General features: G+C 46.4%; 1 protein-coding gene across 1 annotated transcript in view; it reads left to right on the forward strand.

Moving 5' to 3' along the window:
• The window catches only part of IMPG1 (interphotoreceptor matrix proteoglycan 1), a 601,870-nt gene that overhangs the window by 216,689 nt on the left and 365,685 nt on the right, over positions 1–19,496 (forward strand). Inside the window, exons 10-11 of the mRNA XM_075341503.1 lie at positions 11,159–11,179; positions 18,905–19,137. Coding sequence (XP_075197618.1) covers positions 11,159–11,179; positions 18,905–19,137 — 254 coding nt within the window. The remainder of the gene's footprint in view (positions 1–11,158; positions 11,180–18,904; positions 19,138–19,496) is intronic.

The raw sequence follows: 19,496 nt of genomic DNA on the forward strand, positions 1-19,496 counted from the left end.
CCTTGAGATTAGCCTTGGAGGAGTGGCGTCACTTGCTGGAAGGAGCGAAACATCCTTTCCAGGTCTATACAGACCATAAGAATCTGACGTACTTACAAACTGCTCAGCGTCTGACTCCTCGCCAAGCCCGCTGGTCCTTGTTTTTCTCCCGCTTTCACTTCTCCATCAACTATTTGTCTGGGAGTAAGAATAACAAGGCAGACGCCCTGTCTCGCTCTATGCTTTCTACCCAGGAAGAGATTGACGAACCTCGTCTTATCCTTCCCTCCAGGGTTTTTCATACGCTCTCCCCTGTGACGTTAGACCAAATCCCACCGGGCAAGACATTTGTTCCGCCTGATCGACAGAATGATATACTGTCATGGGCCCACACCTCAAAGGTGGGTGGGCATTTTGGTATTAGGCGGACACGAGAGTTACTGGAGAGGTGGTATTGGTGGCCACACTTAGCCAGCCACGTCAAGAGATATGTCGGTTCCTGCTACTCGTGTGCTCGCAACCGTCCATTACGGCAGAGACCGGCTGGGCTCTTGCATCCTTTACCAGTGCCAGATAGACCATGGGAGGTGGTAGGCATGGACTTTGTGGGTGATCTTCCATGTTCACAGGGACATAGATTTGTGTGGGTCATTACGGACCATTTCTCCCGGATGGTTCATCTCGTACCGTTATCGAGAATCCCATCTTCCAGGGTACTAGCCAAACTATTCCTCAAGCATGTCTTTAGGCTTCACGGGATGCCAGATCGTATCATTTGTGATAGAGGCCCGCAATTTACTTCCCGTTTCTGGCGAGATCTTTGTAGCCTTCTGCAAATTGAGTTGAATCTCTCTTCGGCATACCATCCGGAGACTAATGGTTTGGTTGAACGTACCAATCAATCTATGATTATATACCTTCGACACTTTGTTGCTGAGAACCACGATAACTGGTCCTCCCTCCTACCCTGGGCAGAATTTGCCCTTAACAATTCGCTGGCTGAGGCCACTGGGCAGACACCGTTCGTACTCAATAATGGGCAACACCCTAGGGTACCGGTACCGTTTCCCGCTGCTGCACCTCCTCCTCTTGTGGCCGACTGGGCAACTAATGCCAGAGAGGTTTGGGATCGGACTCAAGAGTCGATCCAAGCAGCTAAGGACCGTATGAAGACGGTGTCCGATCGGTTTCGTCGCCCGGCTCCTGTCTTTTCTCCAGGGGACTTTGTGTGGCTCTCTGCAAAACACGTGAGACTTAGAGTGAGCTCTGTCAAATTTGCTCCTCGCTTCCTGGGTCCTTATGAGGTTCTTCGACAGGTAAATCCTGTAGTCTATCAATTGAAGTTACCTGTCCATCTTAGGATTCATGACAAATTCCATGTCTCACTGCTAAAGCCGGCTATTTTACCTCACGCTCGTGAAGTGCACTCTCCTGCCTCTGATTCCTCTCGCTCTAGCTATGAGGTACGAGCCATAGTTGGTTCTAAGATGGTTAGAGGGCGCAGGTTCTTCTTGATAGATTGGGAGGGCTATGGCCCGGAACATCGCTCTTGGGAGCCTGAGGAGGCTGTCCATGCTCCCGACTTAGTTGCCGATTATCTGCGTCGCCGGGAGGGGGGCCCTTGAGGGGGAGGTACTGTTACGGTTGCTGCGAGCACTGGAGACTAAGTCCAGATTTCTTGCTACTGCACATGTCCGAGCGCCGGAGACTAAGTCCAATCTTGGAGCCATTGCACATGTGCGGGTGACATCATCGCTGACACGAGGTCACATGTCTCTGACACCTTCTATGCCGATTGGTCGCTGGTCATGTGCTTGTGACGTCTTGCTCGGTGATAGGCCAGCATGACGTCACTCCTGTCGTTCTGGAAGCGGATTGGCTCTGGTGTCCTCCATCTTGGATGAGGCACAGAGTCTATATAAGACCCTAACACACGCCGCATGGTGCTCAGTCCTCTTGGTTCATGCATATGAGTAGACGCTCTGTGCGCGTTCCTCTAGGCATTCCTCTGTCTATGCTAGGTGAGCGCTACCGGCAGGGTAGCGTTCTTATACCTTACAGCTTCGGCTGCTGTCCGTATCCTTACCTCTTAGGGGAGCGGACATAGGCAGGTGCCTGAGGCACATGGTCTGGCTGGGCCTTGTGATTGTACTCGTAGGTGGACGTTGCCGCTAGGGTAACGTTCCTTATACTGCGTCTGGCAGTTGTTCGTATCCTCGCACACTAGGGGAGCGAACAGAGGTAGGAGCTTTGTGCGGCTTACGCTGCTGTTCGTCTCTTTTGCACCACTAGAAGAGCGGACCTAGGCAGGTGCCATATCTAGTGGTTCGTGTCCTCGCACACTAGTGGAGCGAACGCAGGTAGGAGCTTTGTGCGGCTTACGCTGCTGTTCGTCTCTTTTGCACCACTAGAAGAGCGGACCTAGGTAGGTGCCATTTCGCACACATTGCCTTTGTCTCTGTGATTATTAACAGAGATCATTCCACACACCCTCCAAGTAAGGGAGGAATTGCTTTACTTTCTTATTATATCCTTCTGTGAGTTAACAGAGGTATCGCACTCTGCCATAGTCTGCAGCAAAGTCTTTGCACGGTGGACCCTGACTGTCTGATACTCCTTTCGGTTATTATCAGACAGCCCCCCGTAACATTTATAGGAAAGACCCAATTGCATGTATGAGAGATAATTTCAGACTCATAGCACTTGTGTCATTACACCTTAAAATCCCTTTTGTTTTTTCTTTTACAAATTAATTCTTGTACTTAAAACATTGACTCATAACATGACCTGAATGGCAACACTACAAGCAAAAACAAGCAAGAGTTCCTAGAACAGTTTTTCCCTTGAACTTTCAGCAGGCACCAATTTCTATAGATTCGCCTTAGTCTATTATAAGAGAGGAATAAGTCACAGACAGACCAATAAATGTATCCTTAACCCTAAAATCTCTGTCTTAAGAAACAGCCAGTGACATTGCCTCTTCCAGAGACAATGGGGAGGGACTATAAGCCATCATGTCTCTAATCTGACTAGAAAGTCCCCGACAAAACTGACTGCAGAGTGCTGGATGATTCCAGAAGGATTTCACTGCCCAACATCTGATCTGGGAGCAATAGTCCTCCACTTTATGATTACCCTGAACCAACCTGTGGATCATTGACTCAGCAACTGCAACCTTTTCGGGTTTGTAATAAATAAGACCAAGTCCAGAAAAGAAAGCATCTACAAAAGAAAATATTGGCAAATCCACAGACAAAGAAAAAGCGCAAGCCTGAGTATCTGCACAAATCAAAGATATTATAAGGGTATATGTTGACCTCTCCTCCAGACGACACTGTACAGAGGCGAAAATACAGTTTACGAAAAGAAGAAAAAATAGAAAACTTACTTTGGTCCCCGTCGAAGCAGTCTGGCAATTTTACCTTAGATTTGGAGACAACTTTTGATGGGAAGAAACCTCTGCAGCGCTGGAAAGTGTAAGTTGTTGCTGTTGTTTTATCCCTGCCACTTCCAAAATTAGGGATTACAATCATGTGGACAAGGCGTTTAATATTCATTATCTTAAAACCTGGTGCCTTTTGTACCACTTTTTTGTATAGATGTTCTTGTTGGGTACATGGCACATGTGTTTCTAATAACTTATTAGGTGGTGCTGAGGCTTTTTTCTTTTGGTTGTTGGTTTGGTTGTTGACAAGGCGTTCACAGCGTCCATAGTGATGTGTCAGCACATAGAAAAATGGGTTTGGCTGGTGACAATGTTATGTGCACTATTGTGCACACGTGGAAAATAATGTAAATTAAGGTCAACGTAACACGACTACACTTGACCTGCCTAGTTTTTGTACAGGCCCCTGCACCTACTGAAGCAACCTTAACAGAGTAACTAAGATGACTGCTCCGACTTTGCTTCCTAATCGGACATAGGGAGTATTACATAACTCCTTAAGAATCCGGGGGAGAGAGCAGCATAAAAAATAAGATCAAACCAACTAGGTCACAATCTGCCAGAAAATAGCATGTGCTTGAAACACCTGGAAAAACATCTGGCAGAAAAAGACTGAGCACAAACATCAGAAGATCAGAACTTGGACAGAGATTAAATCTGACTGTAACTCACTGGAGAGGGAAACAGATCACAGAACAGAGATTTGCCAGGTGGTCAAATCCAGAAGACTGACACTATGATTCTAGTGTTGCATTCTTGTACTGACAGTGGTTCTAACAATGAATTTATGTATTGACAGTGGTTCTGAGGCTGCATTCATGTACTAACAGTAGTTCTGACACTGTATTCATGTACAGGCAGTGGTTCTTACAGCGCATTTATGTACTGACTGTTATTCTGAAACTGCACAGCTGCATTCATGTACTGATGGTGGTTCTGGCGCTGCATTCATGTAAAGATCTTGGTCCTGAAACTGCATTCATGCTGACGGTTGTTCTGATCTTGTACACATGTAGCAATCAAAAATGAAAATGTGCTTCAGAGCTATGTTACAATTTAAAAATCCTCAAAACATAGAATTTTGAGATTATGAGGAGGATATTGTGAGATTCTGCTCCAAAATCTTAGTGTAAGCTAGTGTTTGTTCACACTTATTTTTTGAGAGCATAAATCTCTTAAATACTTAAAACTTGATTCTGGTGATGTATTGATGCACTGATGGTGGTTCTGCAGATTTATTCATAACAGTATTTCTTTACATTTTTTGCAGCTCTTGAGATTGGTTCATTATTGCAATGCCAAAAGATATTGTGCACCCCTGTCCTATAATCTGTGTCTCAGTCAGTACTTGAGGATGACGCTATCCCAGTTCTGGCCTTCTTTATCCTTCTTTTGCCATCGTTCACCCACTGCATGCAGCTTTGATGACCATCAGACTATATGTCTGTTTATGCTCCTGTCACACGCTGGGTTTCAACTACCTTCTAGAAAGCAACCATCTCTCTTCCTATGAACTAACCCCTCCCATTGTGGGCTAGTCCCACTTAACTATTTCTTCCTCTATAGTCCATGTATACTCACAGGAATCGGTAGGTTGGAGAAACCAAACAGAGAATTAATTACAGAAAAGAAATTTACTCCTAAAATATAGTTTATTAAGGTACAAAATTAAAAAGTAAAAAAATGAAAAAAACTCCCATTAACAAACAAGGTGGAGAGAACGCCCACTATCCAAAAACAGAGAGGGGTATGGTGAAGGAAACCAGCTGGTTGGAAGTGAACCAGTAGGTGAAATATCTGGAAAAGGATAATTATATCACAATACTGATTAACCTATGCTAATATCTCCATATCCAAAGTAAACATAAGTTACCACTACCAGATAATCACCATCAAAACCATTCAAACCAGTTGGGCCACTCTGAGGACAGACACTGGAGCTACAGCACCTCGGTTCATGCGAAGTCTCACTGGACATGTAGGACATCTGTTGTCTGTATATTTTTTGTATCTGATCTGATATACAGCAGATAGTAAGGATTTATGATGTGCACCCATTGTTAGCTGTGCTGTCAGCTTCCATTGAATACATTTATATGTCACAAGCCCTATGGGAAATAAAACACCACCGGTTGGCTGCTACCGTGGATTTATGATATTTTGAACTCTACTTAATGGAGATGAGATGATAATGGACCTTCCTATAAAAGAGGCCTCCTAATCCAGCAGCTCTGTTATAAAGGAGCACCCTGGGAGCTGACACATCAGAAGCACCTAGCCTAATATCCTCATAACTTTTTTGGTGGTCCCATATTATAGAACCGTTGTTTTTATAAGAGAACGAGTATATCTATCTATGAGTACCTAAATATTCTATCCCATATATATATATATATATATATATATATATATATATATATATATACCCCTGATGAACCTCTTCTGAGAGGTGAAATGTGTTGGGTTTTTTTTTTGTTTTCTTGCTCCCCAATTTTTTGGGGATGCTTAATTCAGATATTTGACTCAATTTGATCGATGATTATATATCGTAGACTGAACTGACTGACTGACAGACCTGGGCCAATAGTGTCCATGTCCGACTATTGTAATATCAACTGGTTTGAATGGTTTTGAGGGTGATTATCTGGTAGTGGTAACCTATGTTTACCTTGGATATGGAGATATTAGGATAAGTTAATCAGTATTGTGATATAATTATACTTATCCAGATATATCACCTACTGGTTCACTTCCAACCAGCTGGTTTCTTCACCATACCCCTCTCCGTTTTTGTATAGTGGGCGTTCTCTCCACCTTGTTTGTTAATGGGAGTTTTTCTCATGTTTTTCCTTTTTTTACCTTTTAACTTTGTACCTTAATAAACTATTTATTTTAGGAGTAAATTTCTTTTCTGTGATTTAGTCCTCTATAGTCCAACAGCCACACATAATCTTACTGTACAATAAACATTACATCAGAATTCACATATTTCATTATTTACAAAGATGCAGGACAGAATTCACATGACAATACAGTAACACGATTGGTGTCTTCAGCGAAAGGAACGTGACAGCAACCAGCGCACATCCTTACAATTTCATGCAGCTTACTCCACAGTTCTAGAGAAAAGTGCTTGATGAATCAGCCTCTTGGAGTCTAGTGCTGCAATACCTTAGACAGCTGCCTAATTTACTTGCTGCTAGTTATATGGGAATAAGAAAGTAAAAACAAATAGAAATAAGAATAGCACATGTAAAACTTATATCTTATGTTCGATTTGTACATTTTACCTTGACATATTGATATAACAGTTGCCATTAAAGAATTGAAAATGCGTGATTGCTTATATAAATCACTTTGCAAAATGCAGATAGAAAGCTTAGAATTTCCATCTGAAGCTATCACTTTTTATAAACCACTACGTGTTAATGGAACTCAGCTGTTTATTGATTCTAGCTAAGAGTTTACTCAGAATACACATTTTATCAATAGCCCTTACCGCTCCCCCAGAATGTTTTTATTATATAACAGCTCCAAAACCAAATGCACTTTACAGAACCAGTAATTGTTTCTTTCTATCCTTTTCTGAGAAGAAAATATAGGTTCTGATAGATAACAATCATCCCACGTGACGTCTGGCTGAGGTCCCTCTGTATGACAATTGATAACATGTAAAGATTTCCATTATTCAATCTTGAGCATGTTCAACATTCTTTAAGTTTTTGCATAATCTACATGATAAGGCAGAGTAATTCTGCTTTCTTTGTCTTGTACTAATCCCAGTTATAACCTCTACCGCAGTCCAGAGCATCATTCACAATTTTGATGGTTGCTATAACAACTAGTGTAAAATATTGTTCCAGAAACAGGTGTGGTATCAAGGTTTGTTGCAGAAATTTCTGACACTCGAACGTCAGTCATATTCATCTGAATGGGGTGTTAATGATGCAAGCACTTGATTTTCTGCAACTTAAGCTGGGTTCACACATAGTGACAGCGACATCGACGTCGCTGTTACGTCACCATTTTCTGTGACGCAACAGCGACCTTGTAAGTCGCTGTTATGATCGCTGCTTAGCTGTCAAACACAGCAGACGCAGCAGCGATCATAACGACACGCGTCGCTGAGCTACATGTGCAGAGAGCAGGGAGCCGCGCACACTGCTTAGCACTGGCTCCCTGCACTCCTAGCTACAGTACACATCGGGTTAATTACCCGATGTGTACTGCAGCTACATGTGCAGAGAGCAGGGAGCCGGCACTGGCAGCGAGAGCGGTGGACGCTGGTAACGAAGGTAAATATCGGGTAACCAGGGAAAGGTCTTCCCTTGGTTACCCGATGTTTACCGTGGTTACAGCTTACCGCAGCTGCCAGATGCCAGCTCCTACTCCCTGCTCGCTTCATTTCGTCGCTGTCTCGCTGTCACACACAGCGATGTGTGCATCACAGCGGGAGAGCGATGACCAAAAAATGAAGCTGGACATTCAGCAACGAGCGGCGACCTCACAGCAGGGGCCAGCTCATTGCTGGATGTCACACACAGCGACAGCGACGGGACGTCGCTGCTACGTCACAGAAAATGGTGACGTAGCAGCGACTTCGTTGTCGTCGTCGCTGTGTGTGACACCACCTTTACATTCAAAAGAATAAGCCAGTCATAAATGTCTGCAAAAAAGATGTGCAGGATGTAAATCTGCGATAAAAAATGGCTAAGCTTGTATAAGCAATGCAATGTGTCAAAGTTGAATAACAGTGTCTTCAAAATAGACTCAATAGACTCAGGAGCTGAGCTCCCCTCATACGCAGCTCATACCGACTATATTACATAGCCGGCATCTGTCTCTAACAGCCATGGCTGTTAACCATTTAGATGCCGCTGTCTGGCAGCAGCATTTAAAAGGAATGCCCTTATAACGTCTGCCCAGGATCATAGTCTCAGGATGGATGTCACAGACAGACTAGAGGCTAGCCACCCACTCAGCAGGATCCCGAGAACCCCCAAACCCTTTAACCCCTGTACAGGGATCTGGAATTACTCCAGGGCACAGGAGGTCACTGCCTATGGAAGGCTGCAATTCTGAGAAAAGTAGTCGTCAGGCAGGGTCAAACCAGGAGGTACAAAAAAGGGGCAAAATCAGAAGGTAGGAGGAGTGTCCAGAAAACAGGCCGAGGTCGAAACCAAGATGTCAGACAGGGTACAAAATCGGCAGGCAGAAGAAATGTCAGGAAATAGGCAGAGGTCAAAAAACACCAGAGTCGCAGCAGTACAAGTACACAAGACTATATCTGGCGGCGACCAGCAGGCTGGAGGAGGAATAATAAGGCTGTGGTGCCTTTCCATAGCTGAAAGGTGATAACCTCAGCTGGAAGGCACACACCAGCACAGTCAGACAGTGATACTGCAGGTCCTAATGAAACCTAGCTTAATAGATGGGCAGAGCCTGCATCCACCAGAGCCACTTGTACTGACTCCTCCCCTATCACCAGCACTGGCCAGAGCAGGAACATTCGTTGTTGTTTTTTAAGCAAAATTCTTCAAAATGGTTAATAAATTTTGCACAAATTCAAAAATGCACTTTATTTTTCTTTTTGTCTCTTGTTGCAACTTTTTGATGTAAAACTTTGCATGTTTGGCTAAAATGTTGCAAAATTGCACACAAAAAAAATCCAGATGTAAATAAACAGGGAGGGACTGTAGTACAATTGTGCAAAAAAATTCAATTTTTTTTTTAAAAGTCTATTAATGAATCAACTAAAAACATCTGAAAACTCCAAACTCAGCCAACAATGACAAACATAGAGAAAACAAAAAAGGCAAACACAAAGTAGACTTTTTAAAAAGGCACAAGTTAAAAGATGAAAAGGGCTCGAATGAAAAACAGACAAAAAACAACAACTAGACCATCAATAATATATTGTCTTTATTTTCTTACGTGTTAAATAAATCTTAAAATTACTGACATTTTATTTTACACAGAGAAATAGAAGAAATTACTCAAATAAAATAAGGAGTGTTGTCATAGTCATCTCCCTGCTATTTTGAGACTAGTGACAGTCTTAGGACTGGAGCCTTCCATATTTAAATGAAGTTTACTTTCCTTTGGCATCTCATGTGTTAATTTCCAGTTTTGTTGCCAGCAGCTCTGAGCAGGACAGGTCAGCTGCAGCTGTTTTGGGTCCACACCCATTTAGGTTAAATACTGGAGCCTTCCCAGCAGTCCTTAATCCTGTTAGAATAATTTCTAGTTTGGCCAGTCTGGTGGAAGGAACTGCTGACTAAAGCGAGCTTTATACGCTACGAGATCGCTACAGCAATCTCGTTGGGGGTCACGGATTTTGACACTCACATCCAGCCGCTGTAGCGATGCCGTTGCGTGTGACACCTATACGCAATTTTGCATCGTCGCAAAAACGTTCAAAATCGCTCATCGGCGACATGGGGGTCCATTCTCAAATATCGTTACTGCAGCAGTAACGAAGTTGTTCCTCGTTCCTGCAGCACACATCGCTCTCTGTGACACTGCAGGAACGAGGAACCTCTCCTTACCTGCCTCCCAGCCACAATGCGGAAGGAAGGAGGTGGGCAGGATGTTCGTCCCGCTCATCTCCGCCCCTCCGCTTCTATTGGGCGGCGGTTCAGTGACGCTGCTGTGGCATTGCTGTGACGCAGAACGAACCACCCCTTTAGAAAGGAGGCGGTTCGCCGGTCACAGCGACGTCGCAGGGAAGGTAAGTAGTGTGACGGGTCCAGGCAATGTTGTGCGACACGGGCAGAGATTTGCCCGTGTCGCACAACCGATGGGGGCGGGTACGCACGATGGCGATATCGGTACCGATATCGCAGTGTGTAAAGCGGCCTTTATTCTCCCGTGCCCATCCACCTGCTACTATTGAGTCCATCTGCTACGGTGAAGTTTGGTGTTTTGTATCCTTCTGTTTATTTCCTGTCTGTCTTTCCATTCCCTCTGTTTACTAGTGTAATGGCAAGTCTAGTGTACTCATCAGCCTACTGACTTGGCATGGAGAGTTAAGGGCCAACTAAGGGTGCAAGGTATCCTGCTCACAGACAGGTTGAAAGAACCTGTATAGGGATGCTAGGGAGCTCAGGAGTCAGATTGAGGGGAGTTCAGAAGGTGCCCCCTCATCCCCCTCCCTAGCGGCAGGGACCTTTGTTGTATCGTGACCCCAGTGTTTCCCCTTTTGTGTGGTGTTCTTTGTAGTGCATCAGACGCTTGTTGGTCTGATCGCATGTGTCACGCGTTACACACGGACATCTCCTACTCTGTGCATGACAAGTGTAAAATAACATGAAGTTTATTATATTTGTATGTGATACATATACTGCAAGCCAACATCTGCTGCCAGCCTCTTTTTGGCCAGCAGCATGTTTTGCAGTGTGGTGAGCTGGCAGTTTTCTGGGCTCCAATACGCTCCTAGGACGCACGTCAAGGTGAAATTGGCACTGGCATCAATGGGCACAGTCATGGTCGCACCTTCTGTGACTGCAATCATTACGCCCCTGTTTGGGGGGTAAGTGAGGTACAATATAGTCAATGCAATGTGCTCTGAGGCTACTCAACACTAATAGTCTAGGGAAGACGTGGTCCCAGACTTTGGTCTAGATGACTTTTTTGTGTCTCTAAGAAAAAAAAGAAAAATTTACTTGCAGGTATTCATTGTAAGGCTGCGATTTACATATTTGTTTTCTCTTTTTTTCACGCTGAACACTCAAGACAGAAGAAGGAGAAAGATGGGTAATTTAACTTGTAATATTATCTTATCTGTACATTATGTAAATATTGTGTTTTGGAATTTGATTTTATACTGGAAGGACATTTGTATAATAGTCTTCCTGCATCACATTATTTTATTAGTAGAAATAAGTCAATCCTCTTCCCCATCGATTGTCCAAAATGATTTACTGAAAAGTAGGCAACTTCTTAAGATAATAAAAACACATGATGGAATACAGTACGTCTGATTTTGGAAATCTGGCAATGCAAAATTCGCAATATTGTTTATTAGCTTTTCAGAAACAGATGGTAACTGTCATGGGGCAGTTTGGATGGTACGGGGGCTTTTAGGCTGACCTTAAATCTGGAGACCCTGTACTGTCCCTCATCCTGACAGTAGTCTAGATGGTAGTCAGGGATGAGCCTCAAACGTAGCCCTGTCTCCTATCCTGGCCCTGATGACTATGTTCCCACCTCACCCACCACCCCAGGGAACAGACCGGGAGAGAGACACCCCCATAAACATCTCACCAAACAATATACCAAAAAAAGGGTGAAGTGACCTCGGGTAAGGCCGCGGCTGAGTTCCCATAATCTGCGCCAACAAAATCCCCACGCTCGGATTTTATGTAAGGATACATTTCTTTACTGGTAAACATCTCAATGACACACGCCGCTGACGTAGCAGGCCTGGACTCCGGGTAACCGGCGGCGACTCCAAGGGAGAGAAGTGGGAAGATCTTCAGCCCTCTCAACAGAGAACTAGCTTACAGTCTCTTGGTATGGATGAAGGAGACGGTCCAGAGGTCCCTTGAGTCCAGTATCCCGTCTGCAGCAGTTCTGGCAATCCCTCACACTTCAGCGATGAGGGCAGTCCGAGGCAGGTCTGCTCAGGTCCAGCTCCAGTAGCTCAGTGTCCTTTTCCCGCACTTTTACTTCCTGTACAACAAGTGCCTGTCCACCTCTCGAGCAGTTTCAGCACTTGTCCACAAGGTGGCAGCACCATCCTGTGTAATGTCAGTCTCCATGTCCATTTTAATCACAAAACAGTCAGAGCTGCTCGCCTCGTTACATATCCCCCCACTGAAAGGTTGGCAGTCCCTGTCAACATTCACAGGTTCCAAGGCAGCGAGGACTGAGGCTGTGGCAGGGGGAGGCTGAGAAGTGGACCATACATACTGGTCCCTATAAGACTGTTCAGGAGGAACCCCGGTAGTGGTGCGGGTAGTACGCCGCAGAGGTTGGTTTCCCTCCACTCTATCACCGGTTACACTCTCTACCTCCGTCAGTTCCCTAGAGGGAGAGCCAGTCTGAGCAGGCGGGTAATCAGTCCTGGAGTCAACAAGGTCACTATGCTGAGTAATATCAATGGTGTCAGTCATGTCAGCAGTGTCATCCTCACCGGGTACTGTGGTCAGGGGGTCAGGCTGGGATCGGCAGGGGCGCAACATATTCCGATGCAAGGTGCGAGAGTTGCCGCTATCTTCGCCCCGGACTCTGTACATATGACCATCGGGGTAGGGGCGCTAAACTACCCGATAGACTTCAGCTTCCCACTTAGCTCGGAGTTTTCCTTGAGGCTTCTTAATACGAACCAGCACTAGCTGTCCTACTTCTAAGGGTTCTTCCTGTCAGCATGTCTCTGGCCCCGGATTTGTTGGCCTACCAGTCGGTATACAGTTTCCATCTTCTGACGGTGAGTGTGTAGCCAGGATGGATAGGTACCGCCGGTATCTTTTTCAGGACTGGTCAGGTTTAGGCCATGGACCCCTTTTCCTGGGCGGCCAAAGAGAAGGGTGTGTGGGGTAAAGCCCGTCACGGAGTGGACTTGATTGTTGTAGGCCCACACTAGATCTGGGAGGAATTGGGGCCATTGGTCTTTCTTGTCATCAGCTAAGGTGCGGATCAACTGGAGTAGAGTTAAAGCGCTCACACGCACCATTCCCCTGTGGGTGGTAAGGGGTGGTTCTGGACTTCTGGATCCCATACATCCGATGCAGCTCCTCGATAATTTGACCTTCAAAACAAGCCCCCTGATCAGAGTGCAACCTCTCCAGACACCCATAGACCTGGATGAACTGTCGACACATGGCCCGCGCAGCTGACTTGGCAGTCTGATCTTTGGTAGCAACAGCAACTGCGAATTTTGTGAAATGGTCTACCATAACCAGACAGTATTGGTAGCCACCACTTGCCATCCCAATCGACAGGTAGTCCACCATCAACAGCTCAAGGGGCCGGGATGTCTCAACTGTTTGGACAGGTGCACGCTGCTCAGCGGACTTGTAAAGCTCACAGGTGCGACAGGCTTGGCAGACATCTTCAACCAACTTGCGGAGTCCCGGACAGTAGATGGACTGTTGGATCCACCGCAAGGTCTTGTCTATCCCAGAGTGGCCATTTATCTTGTGTGCTTCTCCCACCATCTCACGGGCCATTTGGGCCGGCACTACAACCTGTAGGCACTCCTCCAGCATGTGGGATAGGAAGATCCTCCGGTATAGCACTCCTTCTCTCAGAATCAGATGATCCCATTGGCTGAGCAGGGTCAGGGTACTGGTGGACAGTCGTGACCGCGTGTCAGAGGACGGCTTCTGCTGCTGCTTCACCCATTGTTTGAGTAGGGCACATTCAGCATTCCGGTCCTGGATTCTGCACCATTCCTGTGGGGACAATGGGGACCCTACTGGAGTGCCAGCCTTATCCACAGCATACTGGCGACAATCCATCATCTGCCGGGCTAGTCTTGCGAAGTCAGGCATCTCGTCTCCTTCCAGCTCTTCGTCCCGGTCCTTACTGGGCGAGGGGGATGTCCTTCTGGACAAGCTGTCCACATTCTGATTTTCAGCCCCAGCTCTATATTTAATCTTGTAGTTAAACTTGGAGAGCCGAGCCATCCATCACTGCTCCATAGCCCCAAGTTTCGCATTTTCTAAGTGGGCCAAAGGGTTGTTATCCGTCAGGACTAGTACTTCTGTCCCCATCAGATATCCGGCAAATTTCTCAGTCATTGCCCACATCAAGGCCAACAGCTCCAGCCGGAATGAACTGTAATTGGTGGGATTCTTTTCACCTTCATGTAGGGACCTACTGGCATAGGCTACAACACGTTCCTTGCCTTCTTGTACCTGTGAGAGTACTGCCCCCAGACCCTGTAGGCTGGCGTCAGTATATAATTGAAAGGGCAGGGTGTAATCTGCATATGCCAGGATGGGGGACGACGTCAAGGCACCCTTTAGAGCTTGGAAGGACTCTTCTTGAGTAGGTCCCCAATTGATGAGTCGTCCCCTGGGACTGTTGGTGGTTCCTCGAAGCAGGTCGTGCAGTGGTGCGGCAAGCCGGGCAAAGTTCTTGACGAACCGGCAGTAGTAGCCTGCCAGTCCCAGGAAAGCCCTGACCTCCTTGACAGTTGTGGGCTGGGGCCAGTCCCGTACAGCGGCTATTTTCTCCGGCGATGGTTGTACACCTTCAGCCGAGATCCTGTGGCCCAGGTAATCGATCTCCTGCTGTAGAAGACGGCACTTGCTGGGTTTCAACTTCAAGCCATGTTCCCTTAGCCTCTGGAACACACGGCCCAGCTTCTGTAGATGTTCTTCGAACGTGGCTGAATAGACCACAATGTCATCAAGGTAGATAAGGGTGAAGTCGAAATTGAAGTCTCCCAAGCAGCGCTCCATCAGCCTCTGTAAAGTTCCCGGCGCGTTGTTCAGGCCAAAGCGCATCCTGTCAAACTCGTACAGACCCATGGGTAGGATGAAAGCGGTCTTTTCTCTGTCCTTTTCGCTCATGGGTACCTGCCAATAGCCGCTGGCCAGATCCAGGGAGGAAAAGTGCTTGGCTTTCTTCAGAGCCGTCAGGGATTCTTCGATCCTCGGCAAAGGGTATGAGTCCCGGATGGTGCAAGCATTCAGGCGGCGGTAGTCCACACAGAACCTCAGGGATCCATCTTTCTTTTTAACTATTACCACCGGTGCGGCCCAGGGGCTTTGGCTCTCTCGTACCACTCCGGCATGGAGCATGGAGTTCAGGAGGTTTTTCACTTCTTGGTATTGCTGGGGTGGTATCTGCCGGTATCTCTCGCGGATAGGAGAAGCGTTACCTGTAGGGATCTCGTGTTGGATACTGGTGGTGCATCTAAAGTCGGTGTCATGCCGGGCAAAGGATGCCTGGTGTTCCTGCAGTAGTTTTTTCACCTGGGACACTTCCTGTTTAGAGTATTGGGATGTATCCAGCTGACACTTCTCTAGCAGCTCCTTTCCAGCTTCAGTGTCATCTGTGGCGGTGGCCATGGTGGAGACAGTCACTGTCCAGTCTCCCTCTGCTGGGAGGGGGCCCCTGGGATTCACCTCTGTAGGTAGGGCGTAGACTCTGGCGAGCTGTGTCCCCGCTTCTAGGTCGACGCCTACACTAGCCGTATTGCTCAGACGGACAGGGATCCTTCCCCTCCTCACGACAGCCAGAATGCGAGCGACTAATGGGTTCAGTTTTCCCTCCCTCGGGGTTTGCGGCTCAATCAGTACCTCCACGCCTTCAAGCGGTTCTTGTGGTGCTAAGGGGTAGCAAGATAATTGTCTCCTTTTCAGCCGGTAAGGTGATCCTAGTGTGGCGAGGCACGGTGATAGTGGCTATGGGCCGTTGTTCCTCTGCCATTTGCTGTAGGCTGCAGGCCCGAACCACTCTTTGGAATGCTCGGCGGGTGGCCCCGTGTGTGGTAACTTCCTGCCAGTACTTTGGTCCCCGCTTGGTAAACAATACCAGGTCTAGGTCTTTCAGGATGTTCATCCCAATAATCATGGGCATTTCCAAACCGAAGCCTTCTTTGACCACGATTATCCCCCTCTTCCCGAGGTCCTGTCCACACATTTCGGTGCTCATCCAAGCTACTCCCGTTACTGGAATGGGTAGATTATTGGCCGCTTTGATCTTGATGACGGTGTTCGGGTCATAAGCAGCCCGTGGTTGTAGATATTTCTCGTAAAACTGCTCTGAGATGGTGGACACCTGGGATCCAGTATCCATTAGTCCTTGCACGGCAACACCCTCTAGCATTACTTTCAGTGTAGGGCTGTTTGATGCAAGCTGGCTCCTTTGTTGGTTCCTTTTCTCTTTGGCCTTCCCGGTCGAGTGAGCCTGCTCAGCCGGGGTGTCTAGTTTAAAGGTGCCCGCTATTGAGAGGCACGGCTTGGCGGTTCTAGTGAATAGGCCTGGGGCTCCATCTGCTGTTTCGAGTGAAACTGGGGTGTTTGAGAGTCCATTCGATGGAACGGCTGCGGGTCGGGTTGGAAGGAGTTCTGGGGGCAACGGTTTGCTCTGTGACGGGGGTCACCACATGTCCAGCACTTTCCCATAAGCCGGCTAGGTTGCCGTCTCACTTGCCTATCCGCCTGTCGGTCTAATGTGAGCTGCAGCACCTGCTTCTGTAAATCCATTACCATCTGCTTCAGTTCCTCCGTGTCGCTGTTCGGAGTATTTGTACTGTACATGGATTTGCAAGTAGCGGTATAAGTCTCTGTTCCCGTAACAGGTCCCCTAGAACGTTCTATGGCTTCTTGTTTAACCTCAGCAAATGTAAGGGCTGGATTTATCCGGAGTAAGTCCTGCAATGAGCGGTTGAGATACGGGTCTCTCAGTCCTAATACGAATTGGTCCCTCAGCACCAGGTCGCGGGAGGATGTACCAGCTAGATTTTCTCCATTTTTGCAGGCTTGTTCCAGCAGTACTTGGAGGGCGTTCGCATATCGGGGAATGTCCTCCCACTCGAGCTGTGTACGCTGGAAGAACATGTAGCGCAGTGTTCCCAGGTATCTGGTAGGCCCATAGGTGTTCTCTAGCACCCGAACCAAGTCATCTAATGTACACTGGCCCCTAACCGTCTCCATTCTGACCGTCATCGATGCCTCCCCCTCTAACGTCAGCATAGCCATTTCCGCTAAGGTCTTAGGATCAACATTATACATTTCCCCCACTATCCTAAGTTGTTCCGCCCATTCAGGTACAGGGTAATTCCGTCCGTTAAACTTTCTCACTTGATTTACAATAGACGCCGGAGGAGCTGTCTGACTATAAGCTACCACCGGGAGGGGATTTTGCTGGTCACAGATCCTGCCGACTACGCCAGATGAAGTGACCTCGGGTAAGGCCGCGGCTAAGTTCCCATAATCTGCGCCAACAAAATCCCCACGCTCGGATTTTATGTAAGGGTACATTTCTTTACTGGTAAACATCTCAATGACACACGCCGCTGGCTTAGCAGCACACATAACCAGGGTTTGCTATCCGGGTCTTTAACTTCAGACGCGCGGCGCAGAACACAACAAAAACAGCAATGATAAACAAGAATTCTGTCCCTGACTTGCCCTATAGGTTATATTACCAGTCCAAAACACAAGGAGGGAGGGCTCCCACATAGCAGGCCTGGACTCCGGGTAACCGGCGGCAACTCCAAGGGAGAGAAGTGGGAAGATCTTCAGCCCTCTCAACAGAGGACTAGCTTACAGTCTCTTGGTACAGAGTAAGGAGACGGTCTGGAGGTCCCTTGAGTCCAGTATCCCGTCTGCAGCAGTTCTGGCAATCCCTCACGCTTCAGCGATGAGGGCAGTCCGAGGCAGGTCTGCTCAGGTCCAGCTCCAATAGCTCAGTGTCCTTTTCCCGCACTTTTGCTTCCTGTACAACAAGTGCCTGAGGGAGGGAATCAGATTTTACAGCGTCCACCTCTCGAACAGTTTCAGCACTTGTCCACAAGGTGGCAGCACCATCCTGTGTAATGTCAGTCTCCATGTCCATTTTAATCACAAAACAGTCAGAGCTGCTCTCCTCGTTACAAGGGCAAAACACATAAGACACCAATAAACACCTAAACAAGTATGGGGAAAAAATACAAAGGTGGACTGGAACTATCAGGGAATAAGGGTAAGTGGCAACACCTAGGATAACTTCCAAACAACCCACAACCGGGGGAAAGGAACACGTCCGTTCACCTCCGGGACATGCAAAAGAATGCACAAAGAATAGGTAGCATCCCCTGCTGGAGGCAAGGGGTATTTATGCAGGCCGCAAGTGGACATCAGTGGACACAGCTGAACTGCATAAGGAAGTCTGCTGCACATCAACAGAAAGTGCATTAATCCCAAGAGTGCCTAACGGAAAAAACACATTAAATAATAGATACAGAAGGTAACAACAATTACCTTGAGCCCATCACAAGTCACCGAATGGTATAGTGTGACAGTAACATTGTGACTTTGTTAGTAAATGGAAACAATGGAAAAAAAACACTTGTCTTTCTCTGAGAAGATTCTTAAAATTTGACCAATATGGGTTCTCTATCCATCACCCCCTTGCAAAAATAGCAAAAAAGTTAAAAAAAAATGTCCAATATTCATTTATATATAGAAATACACTAAAAAAAAAAATCTCCTGTAGCTCAGTGACAGCATTGATTATATAAGTGATGTGAAGCTTAAACTTTGTAAGAACTTGGTGCTATAGAGTACAAGGTGCAATTAGAATTTATCTTTGGCCGTGTAATTAAATCCACTATTATTATCCACTACTTTAATTTCTTTGTAAAGACTGTGTAGCTATGTGAAATAACTGTTTTTGCGAAGGTGGCTATTTACAATATATTACATCTGCATTTTAGTTGGTTCTTTTTGTTACCGGTTTACAGTAGGGAAGAGAGATAAGAGCAATTGAATGGAAGCCTCACTCAATATACTCCATTTTCTTGCTTTTTTCATGCTGCAGATCTGATAGCATTGTAGTGCGCTATGCTGTGGTCTTTGAAAAAGGCAGCTCTGAATCTAAAAATAAAATTGATGAGACGCCTACTATCGGATCTAACAAAGTTGAAAATGGTAACAATGAAGAGGCAAAAGAAATGTCATACACTGTGACAGAACTCCAGCAGATGGTTGCCATGGCGCTACAGGATGATCGATCTCTGGCCGTGGACCTACAGACTCTCATGTTTTCAGACGGTGAGTAACCAGACTGGGAATATGTAATGATTTCCTTAAGGAAAGATAAACAAAGCCAGCTTCCCAGAATATTCCTTTTAGGTTCGTGTACATTATTGACGTGTGCGTATTCTATTATTTACAACCTGTTTTGTAATGTTTCTCTATTAGGTACTGGACAGAAAAAAATATTAGATTACTTCTTCCAAAAAAAGTACATGTAGACAGACAGGTCCCAAATGGATCACCTCTCGTGCAATTATTTCCATCCCTAGGCGCTCAGCCGCTTCGGTTAAAGCTAAAATCCGCAATTGAAGTAAATGATCTGGTACAGGGTCTTGTCTGTTCAAATAATGGCCCTAATTCATTTTTTTGCCAGT

Source organism: Anomaloglossus baeobatrachus, chromosome 3 (genome assembly GCF_048569485.1).
Source record: "Anomaloglossus baeobatrachus isolate aAnoBae1 chromosome 3, aAnoBae1.hap1, whole genome shotgun sequence".
Taxonomy (NCBI): Eukaryota; Metazoa; Chordata; class Amphibia; order Anura; family Aromobatidae; genus Anomaloglossus; species Anomaloglossus baeobatrachus.